This window comes from Phocoena phocoena, chromosome 5 (genome assembly GCF_963924675.1).
Source record: "Phocoena phocoena chromosome 5, mPhoPho1.1, whole genome shotgun sequence".
Classification (NCBI taxonomy): Eukaryota; Metazoa; Chordata; class Mammalia; order Artiodactyla; family Phocoenidae; genus Phocoena; species Phocoena phocoena.
The window spans coordinates 125,543,970-125,568,891 of NC_089223.1; the positions used below are offsets into that span (position 1 = coordinate 125,543,970).

Here is a 24,922-nt window from a genome sequence, read left to right on the forward strand (position 1 = left end):
ATGTCAAACTGGCCAACACCAAGTGAATTAGTGAACACTGAAGTGAGTACTGTTTTAAGACTTCTTATTTTTTTTTTTTAAATAAAGGGAAGGTATTCTCATTTTAACATGCTGAATTTATCTTACTTCAAATTTAGAGAATTGCATTAATAAAATACCCATTTTTCAGATACCTTGATTTCATTCATCACATTGCCTTCATCTGGTTGTATTCTCAGGACCACACATTTGGAAAGGATGGGGTACCATGCTGTCAGCTTCACGTAATGCCTACAAATAGATTACTTTTTAATGTGTCTAAGTGAAGCCCATTTTGTGTTTCAGAATGTATTCTATATGTTTTCTTTGAGTTACAGTCTTTTCAATGTGTTGAAGTCTTAACTCTCTATATACACATGCATATATATGCATATATATCATATCAAGAGATGTTCAGTAAATGGATTTTTAATTTATCTATGAAAGAAGTTCTAAAAGATGTTCTGAGATATTCTATCAAAAGTCTTTTTAGAGAAGTAGTATATATGGTATCTGATTACGTGGTTTCATTTGACACTACATCTTGCTATTTGTAATTTGTGCAGAATTATTGGTGTGTAGTTTAAAAACGATAAACTATAACTAACACTAGTTAACTATAAAGCAGCTTAGTTGTTGTATAAATGACATAATAAACTGCACACATATAAAGTGTACAGTTTGATACGCTTTGACCTATGAAACCTTTGCCACAAACAAGATAATGAACTTAATTTGTAATTCTTCCTGTCACATTCCACCCCCTCACCCCATCATCCCAGGCAACCACTGATAAGCTTTCTGTCACTTAGTTAATTTGCATTTTCTACAGTTTTTTTTTTTTTAAATTGGAGTATAGTTGATTTACGAGGCATTTTCTACAATTTTATGTAAGTGGAGTCATACAGGATGCATCCTTTTTTTTTTCTGGCTTTCGTTTAGCTTAATTATTTTGAGATTTATTTATGTTATACGTATTAGTAGTTCATTCCTTCTTATTTTCTGGATAGTACTCCATTGTATGGATATAATGCTGTCCATTCACCTATTGGTGGACATTTGTGTTGATTGCAGTTTTTGGCTATTAAGAATAAAGCTGCTATATCAGGACTTCCCTGGTGGTGCAGTGGTTAAGAATCCACCTGCCAATGCAGGGGACACGGGTTCGAGCCCTGGTCTGGGAAGATCCCACATGCCGCGGAGCAACTAAGCCCGTGTGCCACAACTACTGAGCCTGCGCTCTAGAGTCCGCGTGCCACAGCTACTGAAGCCCACGCGCCTAGAGCCCGTGCTCCACAGCAAGAGAAGCCACCGCAATGAGAAGCCTGCGCACCACAACAAAGAGTAGCCTCCGCTCGCCACAACTAGAGAAAGCCCGCGTGCAGCAACGAAGATGCAACGCAGTCAAAAATAAATTTATAAAAAGAAATAAAGCTGCTATATAAGCATTTATGTACAAAATTTTGCATGGAATAATGCTTTTGTTTTTCTTGGGAGTGGAATGGTTGGATTTTATGGTAGCTATTTATTTAACTTTTAAAACTACTAAACTTTTTATTCCACCAGCAGTGTATGAGAATTCTACTTATTCTGTAGCCTCACTAATACTCTATGTGGTCAGCCTTTTAATTTTAGTCAGTCTAGTAGGTGTATAGTGGTATCACACTATAGTTTTTAATTTGCATTTTTCTAATGATGTCAAGCACATTTTCATGTACATTTGTCATCACTATATCTTTTTGATGAAGTGTCTGTTCAACTCTAGCCCACATTTCAATTGTTTTCTTGTTACTGCATTGTAGAGTTCATTATATATTTTAGATACAAGTCCTTTTATCAAAAACTTAGCAAATATTTTCTTCCAGTTTTTCAAATGACTTTTAACAGTGTCTTTTGTAAAGTAGTTTTTTATTTTTGATAAAAGTTGTCATTCTTTTTGCGATATTTAGGTAAGGTGTTACCACAGATTTTTGGATATGTTAGTGAAAATGTTCATGAAAATTATTTCATTCAGAAAACCTTTTTGCAGTGTCAGAGTGTCATCAGCCTAGGAAATAAGAAGCCGCAAAACAGAAAAGAAAGAGAAGACAAGGTTGAAAAGAGAAGTAACAGTGAAAGCAAAGAAAGCCGGGAAACAAAATTAGATGGTCCTGGTGAAAATGTCAGTGAGGATGAGGCTCAGTCAAGTAATCAACGAAAGAAAGGTTAGTTTGTTTACATCTTCATTTTGATTTTTAAGTTTTTGAAGAGAGTTGTAGTAATGAAGAATTGTATTTAATCAGTTGATTCCTGGTAGTCACCAGTTAGTAGTTTGGATTTCTTCAGGATACCATCTACAATGGTAACTGATTTTCTTTTATAGCATTTCTGAACTATGAGACTTTCCTCTCTACGTTTGACTTGTATTTTATGTAAGAATGGATTTAAATTCCACCGATAGAGGTGGGTGTAGATATATTCTTGGAAAGTTGTATGATAACTATTGTTTTTTAAATCTGCATTGGAACAGCTCCCTTTTTTTCAGGAAATTTTGAGAAAATATTTTTCTGAGACAAAATTGAGAACAATATTGGTCAATTCTTTTTCCTCATTGCATTCCCCCATTACTCTTTGAAGGAAAAAAATATTGTCTTTACTTCCTTTTCCATATTCTTTTAGGAACTTCTCATGTGTCTAGGGACAGATTATGATTTAATTGGTAAAAGCATATTCTCATTAAGTGTTCTGAGTCTCAATAAAAGTGTCTTCAGGGGTTTTTAGGCAGAAAAGTTCTTTAAACTGTCAGAAGGTCAGTAGCTGAGAAAAAGTGAACTCTGGGGAGAGGGCAGGGGGTGCTATTGGAGAGGTAGGAAAGGTCCATGTTATTCAGGGCTTTGGTAACTTGGAATTGGTATTTTAAGTACTGTGGGAAGCCATTGAAGCATTTAATTCTTGGAGGTGATGGGGCATGGGAGGGGACATTTCATGATGAAGTAGTTGCCAGCCAACTTCTTTAATAATGGAACTAACAGCCTACCGTGTACTGAGCACTTACTTGAATTTTTTTTTTTTGATGACTATTATAACCCTTAGCTGCAGGGTAGTCATGAGGCTCACTCGATATAGTATGCCAAGGGTAATTGCTCAGAAGTGGTGGCAGTAGGATAACCATGTGGTTGTTACAAAAAATTTCCCCATTTCTTGAATGCTTAATCACTAACCTTTTTCATGCTCCTTTGATACATAAGTAGTCTTTTTGACTGTCTAGAAGTCATACAGGTAACAAGACCTATCCTGCTCTAAAATTTGTCTTCCTTGTTAGTTGCTTCAGTTAAAACTGATTAGCCAACACTAAAATGCAGGTGTTTGTAGTTAAAGTAATTTTATATAATCGGGTCATGAATTGACTCTCCTTAGAGCACACATGTTTATCTTTAAGTGCTTATTTATGCCCAAAGTATCTCATTGATAGAATTTACATATAGACTTTAAGGAGTTTTTAGATTCTTTCTTATTCTCTTTTCCTTATCTGTCTGTAGTTTGCAGTATTAGTAGGAAATTAGTACACTAATATTCCCTTAATTACTTTGATAGTTTTTTCCTTTGCCCATGAGTCTTTTTGTTTTAGTTGAAATTAGTACACTAATATTCCCTTAATTACTTTGATAGTTTTTTCCTTTGCCCATGAGTCTTTTTGTTTTAGTTGAAATATATAGAAATGTTCAGGCAGAAGACTGAACATTTTGAAACCTTAACTATGGAATTCATGAACAGGTAACCTTCACAATTTCACTATACTAAATATAACAATTAATTACACTATCACTTAGTCAACAAGAAGCTTTAAATTGCTTGTATCTCTTAATAAGTTAGGAAAATGTGTAGTAGCTATACAAAGGTCTATCAAATGCAGTTAGACAGATTTTATACTTAAACTTTATTTTGAAAAAGCTCTTTCATTAGTAGTGATGCTGGATGAATTAATATTTGAGGCAGTGATTTGAACCTGAAAGTGTTTTGAATCACTGGTCAAACAGTTATCAGGTATACCCTGTTCTAAAGCCTAAGTATCAAGTATTAGGTGGAAATAGTGTGTACACTTAATATTTTTTATGGCTTATTTGTCAGAATTAAACAGAAGAGTGTGCATTTCACTTAAAAGCAAAAGAATTCCAATGATACTCTATCACTGGCTTTTCACTTGAGTTTTAGAAACTTATTATTTGCCCAAACAAGTTTATTAAAGAGCTGGGGGAGCAGAAGAAAATCATTTTGGTACTCTACAAGTAATCCCTTTAAGGACAAATTAAGTCTTTCATTTATTTAATTAAAATTTAGAGTCCTTTCACAATTGCAAAGCTTTAATGAAAATTGTGCATTGTCATTAAATGATTTTATTTTGTTTTCTTCAAGCTAATAAGCACAAGTGGGTACCACTCCACTTAGATGATGTAAGACCAGACAGTCAAGAAAGACCAGGGTCCCGGAATAGCTCAAGATGTCAACCTGAAGCAAATAAATCACATAACAATAGGAGAAATGACACACGAAGTAAGTAACATTCTAAGAGAAAAATGAGTCATCTAGTCTTAATCTTACTATTTTAACAACCATGTATAGTATAAACTATTTGAGAGTAAGTTGCAGACATTGTGCCCCTTTAACCCTAAATACTTCAGAGTATGTATCATAAGATCAGTAATACACTGTGACTATCCACAGGCAGAATTTCTCAATAATGACCTTTACAGTTTTTTTCTCCTCTTTTCTGGGATCTAATCTGTGATCACACATTGCTTTTAGTTGTCTCTGTTAGTCTGGAATAATTCTTCTGCTTTTGTCTTTCATGACGTTGATTTTTTTCTGAAGGCTTTAAGACAGTAATGTGGTAGCTATACTTATACCTTTGGGTTTTCTGATGTTTCCTCATGATTGGATTTGGGTTATAAATTTTTGGCAGGAATACTGCAAAAGTTAAATGGTTTTCTTTGTAGTGTATAACCTGAAAACACATGTGGTATTGGTTTATCTTATTATTGGTGATACTAACTTTGAGCACTTGGTTAAGATGAGGTACTCCAGGTTTCTTTATTGTAAAGATACCCTTTTTCCCTTGGTAATTAACATGTAATTTGTGGAGAGAGACTTTGAGACTGTGGGAATACCCATTTTTTCATCAGACTTTTCATATGAGCTTCAGTTTCCATTGGTGATTTTTATTCTTGCCTGATTATTACCATGATGGTTGCAAATGCTGAATAGGTAATCTTCAGAATTTCACTATACTAGTATTTGTCTTACTGCATCATTCTTTCTATATTTATTAGCTGGCATTCCACTGTAAAGAACAACTTCCTATTATTAGTGTGGACTAAAGGCTTCTTATGTTTTCAGTGGTTGAAATTGTTATCATGATTGTTTAATTTGATGCTCAAATTGTCCCAGAGTTGGCTAGTGGAAGCCTCTTCTGGGTGGTTTCTGGATCATTCTTTAAAAAGTCAACTTTACTGAGTTAATAATTATATATATTAAAGTACACTGAAATTACTGTCAAGTCCCCTAACCACGAGTCTACTTTCTGTCAGATTTGACTTATCTTTTCAGAATTTCGTATAAATTGAACTGTGTAATATAAATTATATCCTCTTGTGTTCTTTTGCTCAGCATAATGATTTTCACATTCATCAGTGTTGTTCCATATATCAGTAGTTTCTACCTCTTTATTGCATAATAGTTTTCTGTTGAATGGATATTCTCCTTTATCCATTCATGTTGGTGAATATTTGGCTTGTTACCAGTTTTTGCCTGTTATGAGTAATGCCGCCATGAACATTTGTGTACAGACCTTTGTGTGGGCATATGTCTTAGATTCTCGGGTAAACATCTAGGAGTGGATTGCTAGGTGGTATGGTAAACGTGTGTGTGTGTATATTTTTTTGCTGTGCCATGCAGCATGCGGGATCTTAGTTCCCCAACTAAGGATTGAACCCATGCCCCCTGCAGTGAAAGCGTGGAGTCGTAACCACTGGACTGCCAAGGAAGTCCCCGGTAAATGTATATTTAACGTAATAAGAAATTGCCAAATGTTTCTTTTTTAAAAAAATTTATTTATTTTATTTTTGGCTGTGTTGGGTCTTCGTTGCTGCACGCAGGCTTTCTTTAGTTGCGGATATGGGGCTACTCTTTGTTTTCGTCCGCAGGCTTCTCATGGCAGTGGCTTTGCTTTGTTGCGGAGCACGGGCTCGAGGCATGCCAGCTTCAGTAGTTGTGGTATGTGGACTCAGTAGTTGTGGCTTGCGGGCTGTATAGCGCAGACTCAGTAGTGGTGGCGCAAGGGCGTAGTTGCTCTGTGGCATGTGGGATCTTCCTGGACCAGGGCTCAAACCTGTGTCCCCTGCATTGGCAGATGGATTCTTAACCACTGTGCCACCAGGGAAGTCCCGCCAATGTTTCTTTCCTTTGCTATATGTTAGGTCATATGTCTTGTGGAATTTCCCATATTTTGGATTTGGCTAAATGCTTTATCGTGATACTCCTTAACATGTTCCTTTGTCTTTTCTAAGTGTAACTGGCAATAATAACTAGAGGTTTGGTTAAGATCCAGTTTATTTTTGTTTTGGTAGGAATATTTCATAGTGTGTTTGTGTCACAGCAGTAGGAATAAAATGTCTGGGTGTCTTACTTTCAGATTGTGTTGTGGTTGAGTTGGTTAACAGGTGTTGTTAGCCTTATCCATCCATCATAAAGTGTCCCATCAGGGACTTCCCTGGTGGCTCAGTGGTTAAGAATCTGCCTGCCAATGCAGGGGACACGGGTTCGAGCCCTGGTCCGGGAAGATCCCACATGCCGTGGAGCAGCTAAGCCCGTGCACCACAACTACTGAGTCTGTGCTCTAGAGCCCGTGAGCCATAACTACTGAGCCCGCGTGCTGCAACTGAAGCCCACATGCCTAGAGCCCGTGCTCTGCAACAAGAGAAGCCACCACAATGAGAAGCCCGTGCACTGCAACGGAGAGTAGCCCCTGCTCGCCACAACTAGAGAAAGCCCATGCACAGCAAGAAAGACCCAATACAACCAAAAATAAGTAAATAAAATTAATTAATTAAGAAAAATCATTCCCCAGATACATTATTTCAGCAGGGTTTGTTCAAGTTTCAGAAAGAAGAGGACAGGAGGATATGTGGAAGCAGTTGGCTGAGCATTTGTGTTTTGTTTGTTTGGTTTTTTTTGGCCACCCCCTGCAGCTTGTGGGATCTTAGTTCCCCGAGCAGGGATTGAACCCGTGCCCTGGAGAGTGAAAGTGTTGAGTCCTAACCACTGGACCGCCAGGGAATTCCCTGAGCATTTGCTTTTATAGTTTTCTACTGAAATCTTTTAAGTCTGATAATTTTTAAGGCATATTGTCCTGTGAAAGCATTGTACAGTGAGTCCCTGTCTAATCACCATCCAGATTTAGTCACTCTGCTATCTATAATTCATGCATCTGCTGAATCATTTGAAAGTACCTTGCAGATATCGTGACACTTCAGCACTGATGTCCCAAGAAAATGGAGCATCTAAGAAAATCAACACTAATTCATTATATCATCTAAAATCTAGTCAATGGTTACATTTACTCAATTGTCCACAAAATATGACTTTAAAATTCTAAAACTTGCTACTGGTATCTACTGAGTAGAGACCAAGGATAATGCTAAACATCCTACAGTACCCAGGACAGCCTCCACACTAAAGAGTTATCTGGCTCAAAATGTCAGTTATGCCATGGTTGAAAAACCCTGGTCTCTGGGGTATACATACCTTTACTTATTTGATTGTTTCCAATTGTTTTTCAAAATTGAAATGTACTTGTTTTTATTCCAGCATTATACAAAAGTTCTGTCTTGGTCAACATTTGCTATTGGGAATTCCCTGGCGGTCCAGTGGTTGGGACTCTGTGCTTCCACTGCAGGACTGCAGAGGGTACAGGTTTGATCTCGATCCTTGGTCGGGGAACTAGGATCCTTCATGCTACAAAGTACAGCCAAAAAGGAAAAAACAAAACAGAAAAATAAAACAAAAAAAATATTGATATTATGGGACCTTAAAATGTTTTTCAGACTGGGACAGATAAAAAAATACTCTTTCATTGTCTTAATTTGCATTTCTCAAGGCCACTGAGGCTGAGCACCGTTTTTTTATTGTCTATTTGCATTTCCTTGTTTGCTCTGCCAGTCTTTCAATGATTTTTTCCTATTTGGTTGCCGTGTATGTGTGTGTGTGTGTGTGTGTGTGTGTGTGTGTGAGAGTGAGAGAGAGAGAGAGAGAGAGAGAGAATGCACGAGGGCATAAGAGACATTTGTATGAGTTCTATATGTATTCTGGATATAATTGCTATATTGTGCTGCAGATATCTTCTCCCAGTTTTCATTTCCTTTTTTCTTTAAAAGAAATGTCTTTTACTTAAATAGAAACACCCTTTCCTTAAAAGAATTTCTATTGTGAAAATAAGTATTATTGTGAAAATAAGTTTTTGTTTTTAGGAGTTTTATATAGTACAAAACTCAGTTGTCTTGGAACTTGTTAAATTTTTAGCAGTACAGTTTTAGCAAACAATCTCATTATATTTTTAGTATGTTACTTATCACAATATCTTCTTTATATGTCAATACATAAGATGTCTTTTATGCCAGAGACAGTTTGACAAATTCCTATGGAATCTCTTAAGTTTGCATCTTTCTGAAGAATGACTGGTTACTAATAACTAGTTACAAAGTGGGGAAGGGTGGTTACCACGTTTTCATAAAGATAATCATGTTTTCATAGTTGCAAATTGGAATGTATAAAAATATTTTTATTTTTAAAAAGGTTGGAGGCGTGAAAGAGAAAAGAGAGATGATCAAGATGAAGTTTCCAGTGTGAGAAGTGAGGGTGGTAATATCCGAGGTACCTTTAGAGGCCGAGGAAGAGGCCGAGGACGGGGAAGAGGACGAGGCAGAGGAAATCCTCGATGTGAGACTTGATTTTTTGTTTTGTTAAATTAGATGAACACTGAAAAAAGTGTGCAAGTCGTCTGTTTTTCCCACTATCCCATATACTGTTTTAACTGATTTTACGTGTCTGATAATAAAGATGGTTTTGTATTTGTTTGTTACCCCTTGAGATACTTCACTTTGGATTTTTCTTTATAGTAACTATTTCTTTTTTTTGTTTTTCAATCTGTGATCATTTTTCTTTTTCTTTATAACATCAAGTGAACTTTGATTATTCATATGGTTATCAAGAACATGGTGAAAGGACTGGCCAACCATTTCAAACAGAACTTAATACCAGTATGATGTATTACTATGATGATGGTACAGGCGTACAGGTGTATCCTGTGGAAGAAGCATTGCTTAAAGAGTATATTAAACGCCAAATGTAAGTCAATCAGACATAAAGAGATGGGGCAGGAAAATCCATTGCAATATCAAACTTTAACATCACTGATAATATAACACATTTTCTAAGCTGTTTATTAGTAAAATTAGAACATGTTAATAGTATTTTATATTTTGTTTCTAAGAAATGTTAGTAGAGCATGTATAAAGTATTTTTAAAAATTTATTTTTGGTTCATGTTGTTATTTATGTAAGACTCCTTTCTCTCTTGAGGTACTTCTCTGCTTAAAGGATATTAGTTAAAATGTCACGGCATAATATGAATGATTAAATATAAGAATATAAAACTACTTCATATGTTTGAAATTGAACAAGTGAAATTTAGCTTATTTGCAAATAAATGTTTATATTAAAATTTGCAAATGAACATAAATGGCAAAAAATGGTGATATCTTCTGACTTATATAACAGTTGGTTTCAGAATCATAAGTTTGTTTTTTAACTTTTAAGTTCTCTTTCTTTGTGACACATATTCAAAGGAGACTACCTAATCTTTTTTAGTTTTAGACTTTTTATTTTAGTTCTTGTAATAGTTGTTTTCTGAATATTGAACTTGAAGTTTAGGAGAATATTAGTTTGTTGTATTATCTTTCAGCAAAAAATAACCCCTCTGCCTGTTAGTATTGTGTAGGATGTTCTGCATATTTATATAGTGTGTTTATATAGTGCTGAGAAAAGTGTTTCCAAGTGATGTGCCTAACTAATTTACTGAAATTTGAACCTTTTTTTATCCTTATAAAGGGGAGGAAAAAGGCTATTTTTGAAAAGGCATAAGCATTTTTAGTTTTATTTATTTATTTATTTATTAGTTTTTTGGCTTTGTTGGGTCTTTGTTGCTGCGCCCAAGCTTTCTCTTGTTGTGGTGAGCGGGGGCTACTCTTTGTTGCGGTGCGCGGGCTTCTCATTGCACTGGCTTCTCTTGTTGTGGAGCACAGGCTCTAGGTGCGTGGGCTTCAGTAGTTGCGGCACGCGGGCTCAGTAGTTGTGGCTCGTGGGCTCTAGAGCACAGGCTTCATAGTTGTGGCGCACGGGCTTAGTTCTCCGCAGCATATGGGATCTTCCCGGACCAGGGCTCGAACCTGTGTCTCCTGCATTGGCAGGTAGATTCTTAACCACTCCACCACCAGGGAAGCCCCATAATCATTTTTAAAGCATCCACCTTTATTTTAAAAAGAAAATGGACCCTAGTCCATTAATAGAAAATAATATCTTCATCAGCATTAACCAGGCATCTTCCTGGGATGCCTTCATGGTGGATTTGATTGGCTTACAATATGAAGCAAATTGTTTATTTTATTCTTGCTTCTTTTGTTACAGTTGATGCAAACACTGAAGAAAAGGGCCTTTTTATGGGCAGAAAGTGCCTGGCATGTGGCTATCAACTTCAAAACACTATTCCTGTCTTCCTTTGTAACTCTTGCTGTCAGGTCCCTTCTGAGACCTGACAGTGGACATGCAACTCCATGTCAGGATAATCGGCCTCCAATGTGCCGCTTGTGAGGGAGGAGCATAGCCACTTCAGTGCTGACAAAATTTCTGATCATTCAGTGTAGAATCCAGAGCTTCTAAGGTAGGACATGATAATGTCCCCTAGCACACTGAACAAAGTATCAGACATGGCACTGGGCATGACTCCTTTTTTTGTTATTATTTAGCAGCAGAGTTTTGGGCAGATACTAGAGCACCAGGTTTAGAATGGCTCTTCACTGTTACTGTTCTCTGAATTAGTGGACATCTGGATTTGAGGAGTCATGCTTTTGACTTTGTGTCTTTAAGGTTTCTCAAACATAGATAGGCTTATTCATTAGGGTTTGGATTTTCCTCTTTGAGAAGTTACTGAAGAACTTCTTGTACTTCAGGAATATTATGCTAAATATTTTGAAGTAGGAGGCTTAACTATTATGGATGGTTAAGTTCTTAAAATCATTTTAACTGAAAATGTATGTTAATAATTTGACATTTTTGATATCAGGATATTAAAAATGGAAGATCTTGATTATTTTTAACTGGGGCAGTCTCTTGGCATTCAGATTTAGACATAAGTATGTTTGCAGCCCGTTAGAAGTTTTAAAAAGTGTATACTATAGGTAATAGTGATTTATGAATTTATTTAGATACTGTGTTTCTCACAGAGTACTAGATTAAAAAGGCATCTTACTAATTATTCAGAGAAGTTTTTGTCTAAGAACACTTTTGTGTTTAAATCACATGTCTTAATGTCTGAATATTTTGAATTTATGCGTATGTATTATGTGCCTACTGCATTTTAGCCACTGTGAAAGGGCTTTTGAAGTGTAACAGAAAGCAGAACAGATGTATTCTGTGCCCACCACATGCTAGGCACTGTGAAAAGGGCTTTTGAGGCATAACAAAAATCAAAATGTTAATTTCTTCAAGACTTCAATTATTTTCTTTAGTGTTTAAGAAGAGTAAATGATTTATTAGTGTTACTGCAATGTCAGTTGAATTTCACTGATCTCAGGGAGCTTTGCACTTTGACAGTTGGATAAATATCAGAGTATAAAGAAGCAACTTGGGTATTTACATTTCTAAAATAAGACATTTTTCCCACCCAGTGAAAGGTAGCTCAAAGCCAGTTTTCAGTTGTAGGTGATTATTTCTTCAAAGATAGAATTTGACCTGAATAATTCAACGGTATCTTGAGTTACCCAACCTTACTCCCAAATATGAGCTGGCGTGCTTTCTTATCATTTGCCACCCTTCTTTGAAAACTTGCTCTGTGATTTGGAAACAGTATAGGATTTTTAAACTGTAAGCCATATCATTTGATGTCATGTATTTCTTTTGTATTATTCTTTTCTACACTTCCCCCTATTTATCCTCTTCTGCTTTTCTAGAATCTTGTTCTCGTTTTTTTTATATGCAGGCTGTAATTTAAATATGTGTTTCTCAAATGCCATTATTATATGTATTTATCATATTATCTTTATATCTTGGAACTTGTAGTCGTTGATGATACAGTTTGTTCATTTACACATCTCTCTATACTTTCCTAGAGAGAAGATTAAGGTGTATAAGTTGCTTCTGTATTTTTTTTTTGCCCATATATATACCTCATGGTGTTGCAGATACTCTTTGTTTAACTGTATTCCATTCACTTATTTTTTTTTTTTTTTTGCGGTACGCGGGCTGCTCACTGTTGTGGCCTCTCCCATTGCGGAGCACAGGCTCCGGATGCGCCGGCCCAGCGGCCATGGCTCACGGGCCCAGCCCCTCCGCGGCATGTGGGATCCTCCCGGACCGGGGCATGAACCCGTGTCCCCTGCATCAGCAGGCGGACTCCCAACCACTGTGCCACCAGGGAAGCCCTTCAGTTCACTTTTAACGTCTTTTATAGTTCTGGCTCTCAAAGGGGGGAGATAGTGAACCATTCAAATATAAAATTGTGTGCATCTGTGCCCACATATTCACTCAGTTTTTACTAAGCATTGTGCTGAATGCTAGGGTTCAGAAGTATTAAACAATGTCAGTACCCTGCCAATTTAGAAAACAAACTACTCTGTAAACTTGACATAGAATACTTCCAATATACCATTATTTTCAGTGATGGGAAAAAGTTGGAAGGCAGTCTGTTGATGTGTTTAACTTTGTTATTTAAATGAAGCAAGTTCAAGTAGCTTTGAAATGAAATTTTTCACTTAATTGACTCATTAAAAAGTTAATTATTGAACTGTTTTAAAGTATGGTTAATTGTTTATACCTGGGTAAAGCTGATCTAACAAAGAAGTACATTTTTGGGAAGGTAGTATTCTAAATTTCTTTCTACCTGTGTAAGAGAAATTACTAACAGTAGGGTTTTGTTGTTATTATATTTACCCTATGTATGTTGTGTTAAATGTATATAATGTTATTACTAAATCAAAATAGTTGTATAATAATTGATATTATAAGCCATAGACATTTTAATATTCTGTTGAATAAATTGATGAAATTTATATTTACTTCTTTATTTCTTTTTTCAGTGAATATTACTTCAGTATAGAAAACTTGGAACGGGACTTCTTTCTTAGGAGAAAGATGGATGAGCAAGGTTTCTTGCCTATTTCCCTGATTGCTGGTTTCCACCGTGTTCAGGCCCTCACTACAAACCTTAATCTCATTTTAGAGGTAATTTTTCATACACAAAAACAGTCTGTACTTTAGTCATGCTGTGAACCTAAAACTGCTCTAAAAAATAAAGTCTATTAAACAATTTTAAGGAAAAAGCAAAAACAAGCTGTAGTTACCTAAGGCTTAGACTATATCTCAAGGCTTTTTTGCCATTTTATAAAACCCAAATAAATGTCTGACCCCTCAAAGGATTACTTAATGATGTTTCCACCTGTTTTTAACCTGATCCTTCTTAGATGGGTTGAACCCCAACACAAACTTGAACACTCTTGGGTGTTCTTGGTCCTTTTAGTCTTCAGGTTGCTATAAAATAGCATGTATTAAATTATTAAATTAAAATGTAAATTAAATTTAAATTTTGAGAATTTTTCCTATATAAAGAAGGCTAATTTAAAATAGGCTTTCTAGTTGTGTTCTTGTTTTTTTGTTTTTAATAAATTTATTTTATTTATTTAGCTTTGGCTGCACTGGGTCTTTGTTGCTGTGCGTGGGCTTTCTCTAGTTGCGGCGAGTGGGGGCTACTCTTTGTTGCGGTACGTGGGCTTCCCATTGTAGTGGCTTCTTTTGTTGTGGAGCACAGGCTCTAGGCGTGTGGGCTTCAGTAGTTGTAGCACGCAGGCTCAGTAGTTGTGGCTCACAGGCTCTAGAGCACAGGCTCAGTAGTTGTGGCGCATGGGCTTAGTTGCTCCGCGGCATGTGGGATCTTCCCGGACCAGGACTTGAACCCATGTCCCCTGCATCGGCAGGTGGATTCTTAACCACTGTGCCACCAGGGAAGCCCGGGAAAGGATATTTAAAAAAGAAAACAAAAAACTTTTGTGTTACCATTATGGTTAGCATTATTAATACATAGTGACTGATTTTTTTTTTGTAGAGTTTATTTATTTATTTTTGGCTGTGTTGGGTCTTTGCTGCTCTGCATGGGCTTCCTCTAGTTGCGGTGAGCAGGAGCTACCCTTTCTTGTGATGCGTGGGCCTCTCATTGCGGTGGCTTCTCTTATTGAGGAGAATGGGCTCTAGGTACGGGGGCTTTGGTAACTGTGACACACAGACTCTAGAGTGCAGACTTAGTAATTGTGGTGCACAGGCTTAGTTGCTCCGCGGCACGCGGAATCTTCCCAGACCAGGGCTCGAACCCGTGTCCCCTGTGCTGGCAGGTTGACTCTTAACCACTGCGCCACCAGCGAAGTCACCACAGTGACTGATTTACAGTAAGAAATACTACTACTGTGAAACATAGAAACACATAAGCATAGTGATTTAGAATAGCATAGGTCTGAATTCACTTAACATTCATTATGTACCTACCACTTATTACAGTGGGAAAGATGTCTTTTTTTCCCTTAAGAAGGTAAGGCTTCATTAGGCTTTGCAGTATAAACATACTGATTTAGAGAATGGACTTTAGAACCTGCATACATATCCTCCTAGCTCTGTGACTTCAGGCAGTGTCCTGAGACTTCTGTAAAGTGGAAATTGTTACAACAATACATACTTCATAGGGTTGTTATGAGTATGAAATGTGTAATGGCAGTGTCTGGCGTACACAGTAAGCTCTAAATAAGAATTTGCTGTTACTGTTAGTCTTCAAGGATATCCTTCTGTTGATTACTCCTTTTATCTTCATTTCATTTCTACCAGCTTTTTCCTATACGTATTTGAATATGCTTAAGTCTTAACTGTCTTGAAAAAACTATCAAAAGAAGCAAAATATATTTTAGCTAACACCCGTATCTGCTCTGGTTGAGTGTGTCTACACAGCTAAACTTACTGAATCTGTTTCCTCCTCTCCCATTTGTTTTCCACCTTACTGCACTCTTTTTCTTTTTTTACTTTGATATATATGCATATTGTAATATGATGGCTATTGCAGTGTTATCACTTAACATAGTTATAGTACAATATAATAGAAATAATAGAAAATAATAGGAAAAAACCCCTCAGACACCCAGAAATGTTGACTGTATACTGTAGCTCATTGTTTAGGAGTTCAAGATAACCAAGATTTGGTTTTAGTAAAAATATGTCTAGATCTTTTCCTTAATTTGTGTATGCTGTGAGCCTTTTAAGTTGTTTTTTTTTTTTTTTTTTTTGCGGTACACGGGCCTCTCACTGTTGTGGCCTCTCCCGTTGCGGAGCACAGGCCCCGGACGTGCAGGCTCAGCGGCCATGGCTCACGGGCCCAGCCGCTCTGCGGCATGTGGGATCTTCCCGGACCGGGGCACGAACCCGTGTCCCTTGCATCGGCAGGCGGACTCTCAACCACTGCGCCACCAGGGAAGCCCTTAAGTTTTTGTATGAGTCTTTTAAGGCCTGAGTCACAACTTTCCCCCTTTCTGTTTTCTTTATTTTCTTCTTGAGGTTTTTTTTTTTTGTTCTTTTCTTTTCAGTAGGGAATTAATTCCCTGTGATTCAAGATTCAAAGGGTATATAGTGAAAAGTTTCCTTCTCATCTTTCACCAGCAGTGAACTAGTTAAACCTTCCTTGGTATGGCAAGTAGTGTTACTTCTTTTTTGTGTATTCTTCCTGAGATAGTTCATGTTTTACTACATATACTGTTATACCCCTTCCTTTTATAAAAACAGCATATATTGGAAGATCATTCAATAGCTATATATAAAGAACTTTGAATTTTTTCCTGAAAATTTTTCTTTAAATTGAGACATAACTTACACATTGTATATTAGAAGTTATAAGATTAAGAATGACTTTCCCCTATGTACATACTTGTGTTACTGCTACATGGATTAAGATAGAACATTTTCAACATCCCAGGGAGCTCCCTTGTACTCCCTCCTAGTCTGAATCACTGTTCTCCTCAAAGTAGTTGCTTTTCAGAGAGGTCCTTCATCTTGGTTTTTAAACATTACATAATCAAAGTTATTTGAAATCTTTTATATCTGACTTTTGCTTGTTATTTCTGTAAGGCTTATCCATGTTGTTGTTGTGTGTGGCAGTTGTTTATTTTTCATTTTGCAGTAGTATTCAATTGTATGAATATAACTCTTTTCAGGTTCCTTTTAATAGACATCTGGGTTCTTTACAGCTTGAATATGTGACTGTTGTGAACATTATTATTGTACATATTTTTGGATGGACATGCACTTATTTTTCTGTGAAATTGATGGGTAACAGGTCATGTGCATGTGTGTGTGTGTGTGTGTGTGTATACAAACATATATATATATATACGAGCTTACCTTTGTAAATACTGCTAAACGTTTTTCCAAGATATTGAACCAATTAAAACTACTGCTGTTCAGAGTTTGACTTGCTTCACATACCAGCGAACACTGTTGGTGGTTTTTTTCCAAAACATTTTGAAAAACTTAAGCCCATAGCAAAGTTTTAAGGTGATTTTTCTTTTTCTTTTTCTTTTTAAAATTCAGGTGTAAATAACATTATGTAAAATTCAGGGCTACTAGGTGTTCATTTCGAGTTTTGAAAGTTGTATAAGCCTGCTCCAAACAAGATATAGTTAATTACTCTAAAAACTTCCTTAGTGGCCCTTTGCAGTCAGTCCCCCATCCCCTCACCCTTTGCCCCGCCAAACCAAAGCATTTTTCTGATTCTGTTACCAGAGATTTATTTTGTCTTTTCTTTACATTTGTGTAAATAGAATTCTTCTGTCTCCTGGCTCTTTCATTTGTAGTTTTTGAAATTCATTCATGTTGTTGCAAGATCTGGATGCTGGGTATACTGCTTTGCTACTGGGGTGTCATTGCTTCTAGAACATTCAGTGGACAAAACTAGGAAAATACATTAAAAAAATACACATATCAGCAACTCAGACCCTTTACTGTAAGATTCTTCCTTATTTCCTTCATTCTATATTTCAGACTCTCTTCTCTTTCAGTGAGTATCCTGATTCCCATCAAAAGAGTTTGTTTTTAAATAATTTTAATACTAATTTTAAAGTAATGTCCAGTTACAGAAAATATACTTACTTGAGAAGTAAGTATGATACTAATATTAAGGGCATACAAATGTAAGATACTTAAAGTAATACATATAATGTGTTCTCCAACTAAAATATAGCGAGTTTTAATCTTTATAAGTTAACAGTTTGTATGTTGAGTTTTTATATTTGTATTTTTTCTAGTTTCTCAAGGTGTGAGTATCCTTGCATTTCAGGGAAGATTCAGATCAGTAAGGCTGTAATTTTTATTTGGAAGAAATTTTGTTCTAGTTTTATTTTATCCTTAAATTACAGCAAGGTGACGCTGGCCTCTCACTGTTGTGGCCTCTCCCGCTGCGGAGCACAGGCTCCGGACGCGCAGGCTCAGCGGCCATGGCTCACGGGCCCAGCCGCTCTGCGGCATGTAGGATCCTCCCAGACCAGGGTATGAGCCCGTGTTCCCTGCATCGGCAGGTGGACTCTCAACCACTGCGCCATCAGGGAAGCCCCAGCAAGCTATTTTTGAGAGCCACCATATCCTAGTGGCTGAGGGTTCTCGTGTTGGACAGATAATAAATGGTTTGAGTCCTGGTATTGCCTCATACTATTGCCTCATACTAAGTCCATAACCTTTATCAAGTTACTTTATTTCTTTGAGCCTCAATTTCCTCATCTGTGAAACTTGCTTTACACTTACAGGGTATTATGAGGAATCTCTGCATGTGTGTGTTTATTATTCAGTAATGGTGGTATTTATTACAATAATTAAATATAATGCCTAAATTTTATTTGGTGATATTAAGGGAAAACTAAAGGAGATAGGAGCGGAAAAAATTGTCAATAAAAAATTATAGTAGTTTGCTTCAAGTTGATGCAATACTCCTTAATTGAAAATTTGTTTTTCACAATTAGAATAATTTGCTACATGTTAAATCAGGATATTTGTTACTTTACAGGGGCAAATTATTTTAAAATCTGTTCTGTTCATGGATATTCTGAGAATATTCTGAGATATTCTGAGAATACATTAACTGTAATACCCTATGCTGATTTCAGACTTAAAAAATGTTTAGGTTATTAGAAGTATAGGAGGTACAATTAAATTTTTTGAATGAACGTTCTTTAATAACTCAAAATTCCTATTTATAGGCACTGAAAGATAGCACAGAAGTGGAAATTGTGGACGAGAAAATGAGAAAAAAGATAGAACCAGAAAAATGGCCAATTCCGGGCCCTCCTCCACGTAGTGTGCCACAAACAGACTTCTCTCAACTGATTGATTGCCCAGAGTTTGTACCAGGCCAAGCCTTTGGTTCACATACAGGTAACAGCTTTTCTTCTAGAGCAAACAGCATAACAGTGGGCTATTTAGTCCAATTTGCCTTTCCTTTTTAAAGTTTATATAGATTCAGTAGAAAATTAAAGATAACCCAGTGACTTATGATGCTTTAAATTCTATTCATATTGCCTCCCGCAGAAAGTTATAAATTAAATAGGGATTTAAGAATTATGGGAGGAGCTCTGCTCTATTTATTCTTATTTGTCTACTTTGTCACATGTGGAGTTTCTACCTATCTTCTTAATTTTACTAAATGATTATAGATGTATTCCGCCAGTTTTCCCCTTGTAAGATTGGAATAGTCTAAAAGTCTTATACTCAAGAGTGGGGGTAGCCTTCCTTTAATTTTTTTCTTATGTGCTTCAACTTTGTCTTGAAATGACAAGATGACCTATATTCTAAATCAGAATTGGGGATCTTTTATGAAGTTATTGTAATAATATATTAAGGAATTAGTGGTATTTAGAATTTCCAAAACTTGCTTTAATGTTAAGAATTTTTTCCTGGATCATTTTTAAGACATTCCCTCTTGGGAAAAAATATGTGTGCTTAAACTTTTTTCAGTCAGGGTGATGATCTACTGATGCTCTTGGATGTCATTTGATCGGAATATGCAGAGGAATAGGTGACTCACTGAAATATCATTATAAACATTGGAACAAATCGTCTGCAGAAATGAAAGCGACCAGACTTCTGTGCAAGAATGTCTACTCCCAACTCCTGTGGAGGAGGTTGGGCCAACACTACAGTGGAGATAAACACCTTTGTGATGATGATGAAAGACAGACCAGAGGACTGCTGTTGTTTTTATAGGAGCTGCCCATTTGTTTGTAATTGGCCTGGGCTGCATGTGCTACTTTTGTTCGCGGTGGGAAAGTTAATTATCATTCTGGAAATATTGCAAGATTCTGTCTTTTCCTTCCAGACTTATGTACTTGTGTCCAGATCAATAAAGCAGAAATAGAGAGGCTTGAGTGGAATTTCTCAGATTGTTAGGTCCTTTGCTATTTGATTTGCTCTCCACAATATAGTGTACATTGTATAATTCACATGTTGTAGTGTTTCGCATGGACTATAAGATTTATTAATGTGGACACTAAGGGATAAGAAACTTAAGAAACGAATGAGAGTATTTTTTTTTTTTACTCTTCAGAATGTATTTTTGATATACCAGTGTAGAGACCTCCCATCAATAAAGCACTGATGGACAGTCTCACAGATATTTTTATTTAGTGTTTCTTTGATTGTCAGCCCTCTGTGCCTCTACACCTAGCAAGCAACTTGGGCAGGTGTTTTAAAAGTTGAAGAACTTCAAGTGACATTTTTAAAGTTTTTTTTAAAAAAGAATACAATGTCTGATGGTAAGTTACATTAAGTTATTGTGTAAACTTGGGGTCCAAGATGACAGTTTTAACCGTCTTATGAAGAGGCATTCGGTCAATTGTTAAATAGAAAATACTTTTTCCACAGGGTAGCTAAGATAGGTCAGTCAAGTTGGTGATGCCTGTCCATTAACCATTTATGCATTATTAATAAAATTACAAGAATAAAATCACAATGTTTGTACATTTTTGTGTTTTTTTTAAAAAAATATACTCATTTACATGCACATACATATTGCCTGAACGAACTTTTTGGCCAACCCAATATAAGCACATGTATTGTGAATATTGTGAAACATACAACTTCATGGTAGAAACACTATTCAAGCTTAAAGAGCAATTAGAGATGATTATATCATAAACTTAAGTAGGTATTTAAAAATTCAATTTCTGTGTTAAAAATAGTAGATACTAATTTCTCTACCTTGTGCCAGATACTGTTCTCATCGTGTATACATAAACTATACATACTAATTTAGTTAATTCTCCCAGTTACTAGTGGTGGTTCCTAGTCTACTTTTAAAGCTTTATTTACTGCATGAACAGAGATGATTCATAGTATTAGGAATAGGGTTCTCTAGAGTTAATGTTTTTTTCATTCCTATAACTTCAGTATTAATACTGACAGCCCAAACCTTTTCACTCGTACTAATTTTTTGGATCACTTGATGACATGTATCATTAAGTTGTAGAGCAGCAGTGTCCAATAGAAATATTACGTTTGCCACACATGTAATCCTAATAATTTTTAATAGCATTAAAAGCTGTAAAACAAATGAAATTACTTTTAATATACCCAAATATTATGACATTAATATAAAAATTATGGACCAATGTTATTTTTGTACCAAGTGTTTGAAATCTGCTGTGTATTTTACACTTATCCTGAACACATTTCAGCACTAGCCACATTTCAAGTGCTTTGTAGCTCCACAAGGCTAGTGGCTATTTTATTGAACAGTGCGGTTTTAGAGCGTTTTCTGTTATGAATCATTATACTTCTTTTTAAAGCAATATAGTAATCTGGTTGTTGAAGCCTGGATCTGTGTGTCCATGGAGAAGATAATAAATCCATCTGATTCTCGTATGTAGTAGATGAAAGTAAAATCTTGGAATACTCTCTCAGACTCACTCCTGGAATGTGCCTTTGCATTTTCATTTAGTAAGTTAGGATTGTTGGTGTTCATTTATTTCAACTTTCTCTCTGTAGTATTCAACTTTGCAATATTTTCAGGGAATTGGCTTTGAGGAGTAAATAATGTTTAGAAGTTTACAGTCTAAATTTGTTTTTAAAACACTTTTTGTCCAAAGCAAGTTCATATTGCATTATAACTTAAATATTCTTCGACTTCTGAAAAACAATTTATAAAGGAATTGATTTGTATTTTATAGAGCATATAATTACTTTGATTAAAAGTGTGGAGAAAGGCATTTTTAATTCCAGCAGAGTTGTAAAATGTTTTGTTATTACCAGGACATTGCACTTTAATGACATGACATTCTAGTCTTCACAGTATTCACTGCGAGCCAAGGGCCAAACTGCATTTATTTAGGTAAACCTTGTTAGGCAAAGGAGATGAGAAGAGTATGAGTATTGGCCGCCTTAGTATAGATCCTAGCAGAACAATGAAGGATTGATTTTGCCTTGAATAAAATACGAATTTTATTTGCTTAGTAGCATTTAAGATTCCCTAATTTCACTACAATTAATGAATCTAAGGTTTCACAGAGAATTGACTCCCAAATAGATGTATTGTCATAATTAGTGACTTGCATTGTTATTCTTGAGAAGTTTGAATGAATGTGTCTGCATAAGGGTTGATAACATTCTTGTTATTATTCATTGGCTTCACTCGAATACATCTTACAAACCCCTTTGGGATTGAAAATCATTGAAAGATTATAGTTGAGATTGATTTATCATGTTTTTGTGAAGAAAGAAAATGCCCAAGTAAAGAAAAAATGTTTGTTATAAGTAAGAAAACCATTATTTTAACTATAGAACTAACTTAAAATTTTAGAGTCTGCCCCAAATTCTCCAAGAATTGGAAGTCCACTGAGCCCAAAGAAAAACACTGAAACAAGTAATCTTCAAGCAATGTCTAGAGGTTTGTCTGCCAGTTTGCCCGACTTGGACTCAGAACCTTGGATAGAAGTAAAAAAGAGACATTGTCCATCCCCAGTGAAATTGAAGGTAAGTTGTTATGACCCAAGTGAAGTGTGATATATCTTATTTAGAAATTAAAAAAATTTTTTTATTTATTTTTGGCTGTGTTGGGTCTTCGTTGCTGTGTGTGGGCTTTCTCTAGTTGCGTTGAGTGGGGGCTGCTCTTTGTTGCGGTGCACGGGCTTCTCAATGTGGTGACGTCTCTTGTTGGGGAGTTCGGGCTAGGGCTAGGCGTGTGGGCTAGCGTGTGGGCTAGGTGCATGGGCTCAGTAGTTGTGGCTTGCAGGCTCTAGAGCACAGGCTCAGTCGTTGTGGTGCATGGGCTTAGTTGCTCTGCGGCATGTGGGATCTTCCCAGACCAGGGCTCAAACCCGTGTCCCCTGCATTGGCAGGCGGATTCTTAACCACTGCGCCAGCAGGGAAGTCCAAAGTGTGATGAATTCTGAGTGGAGTGTAAGGCTACTGTTTTTGAGGTACATATATAAATTTGGAAAAGTTTTAAGAAAAATGGTAAAAATTGGAACCATTGCCCTTCAGTAAAGCTTATGGGTTACTAAGTAGTTGAAAATAATATTGTATCATTTTTTAAAATTTATCTTATTTCTGAATATGATTTAAGAATATTTCGCTTTAACCTTTTTTACTTGAAATTAGTTTATATTTGAATAATATTTCAGTTTTTTTTTTAATTTTTTTGTGGTTTTTTTTTCTGGTACGCAGACCTCTCACTGTTGTGGCCTCTCCCGCTGCGGAGCACAGGCTCCGGACGCGCAGGCTCAGCGGCCATGGCTCACGGGCTCAGCTGCTCCGCGGCATGTGGGATCTTCCTGGACCGGGGCACGTACCCGTGTCCCCTGCATTGGCAGGCGGATTCTCAACCACTGCGCCACCAGGGAAGCCCCCCTATTTTGATTGCTGTCACATAGTCCTTTCCTGCTCTTTGTACCTACCATCTTAAAACTTTTTAGGACCCCAGTGGGATCAATGGTGTCTGCCTTCCCTTCCTTTTTTTTTTTTTTTTTTTTTGAATATTTATTTAGGCTGTGCCGGGTCTTAGTTGCAGCACACGGGATCTTCGCTGCAGCATGTGGGATCTTTTTAATTGCGGCATGCGCACTTTTTAGTTGCGGCATGTGAACTCTTAGTTGCGGCATGCGTGTGGGATCTAGTTCCCCGACCAGGGATCAAACCTGGGCCCCCTACGTTGAGAGTGCGGAGTCTTACCCACTGAACCACCAGGGAAGTCCCAGCCTTCCTTGATATGGGTTTTAGATTTCTATTTCCTCTAGTCATGTTTATTATTAATATAATTCCATTTGCTTTCTGCTTTCCAGAAAATTATAAAAATTTCTGATCTTCTGATAGTTATACTTGTTTTCTTATTGGCAAATTATGGTATTAATATAATTGTGAGGTAAAAAGCTTTGAGACTAGGGAAGATCGTTGAATCTGGAAGTCAGAAGACCCTGGTTGTTCTGGGAATTCCCAGTGGTTAGGGCTCTGTGCTTCCACTGCGAGGGGTGTGGGTTCAATCCCTGGTTGGGGAAGTAGGATCCTGCATGACATGCAGCACGGCCAAAAAGAAAAAAAAAGTCCTTGGTTGTTCTAGTCCGGACTAATTCTGCAATTGTAGACAAACAGTGTCACGTCTCTAGGCCTTTTTTTCCCCTCATCTGTAAAACAAGTTGGTACTAAGGACCATTCTAACTCTAAAGGAGTCTTTAATATAATCCTTCTTTTTTCAGCTTTGTGGGATTTTTTAATCTTAAACTGATTGTTTAACAGTTACTTTATATTTATGGGCCTGGAATAATACTGGTGTGATTTTCTTTTACAGTTTGACTGCTAATCTAGTTATTGAGTATACAGTTCTTTTTTTTTTTGCGGTACGCGGGTGTCTCACTGTTGTGGCCTCTCCCGTTGTGGAGCGCAGGCTCTGGACGCGCAGGCTCAGCGGCCATGGCTCACGGGCCCAGCCGCTCCGTGGCATGTGGGATCTTCCTGAACCAGGACATGAACCCGTGTCCCCTGCATTGGCAGGCAGACTCTCAACCGCTGCGCCACCAGGGAAGCCCAAGCATACAGTTTTGATATTACTTACATTAACATTGTTATGTGACATTTATTGTAAAAGTGATAACAATGTTTTTATATAAAATACCAATTTCTTCCTTCAGGAATCACCACCTCTGCCTGAAGAGGCATCAAATCAACCATATCTTCCAGATGAACAAGAACAAGAAGAACTTGATTTTTTATTTGATGAAGAGATGGAACAAATAGAAGGGCGAAAAAACACATTTACTGATTGGTCTGATAATGATTCAGATTATGAAATTGATGACCAGGATTTAAATAAGATTTTGATTGTAACTCAGACACCACCTTACATGAGAAAACATCCTGGAGGAGATCGAACAGGCAACCACATATCTCGGGCAAAAATTACATCTGAACTTGCTAAAGTTATCAATGATGGCTTATATTATTATGAGCAGGATTTGTGGATGGAAGAAGATGAAAACAAACACACAGCCGTAAAGGTAATTGTTTCTGATCAACATCTTTCTGTTGATACTATGTTTTGA

General features: G+C 36.6%; 1 protein-coding gene across 2 annotated transcripts; it reads left to right on the forward strand.

The window, feature by feature from the left end:
* On the forward strand, nt 1-24,922 carry LARP1B (La ribonucleoprotein 1B). 2 transcript variants are annotated; one of them, XM_065877150.1, is made up of 9 exons: nt 1-42; nt 2,048-2,222; nt 4,411-4,548; nt 8,845-8,988; nt 9,231-9,396; nt 13,400-13,544; nt 18,596-18,770; nt 22,189-22,361; nt 24,512-24,922. In XM_065877150.1, the coding sequence occupies exons 1-9, from the start codon at nt 1-3 to the stop codon at nt 24,920-24,922; spliced, it is 1,569 nt and encodes a 522-aa protein (XP_065733222.1). The 2 variants fall into 2 exon arrangements, with proteins under 2 accessions (XP_065733222.1, XP_065733224.1); XM_065877152.1 differs by lacking the exons at nt 22,189-22,361; nt 24,512-24,922 and adding an exon at nt 19,350-19,369.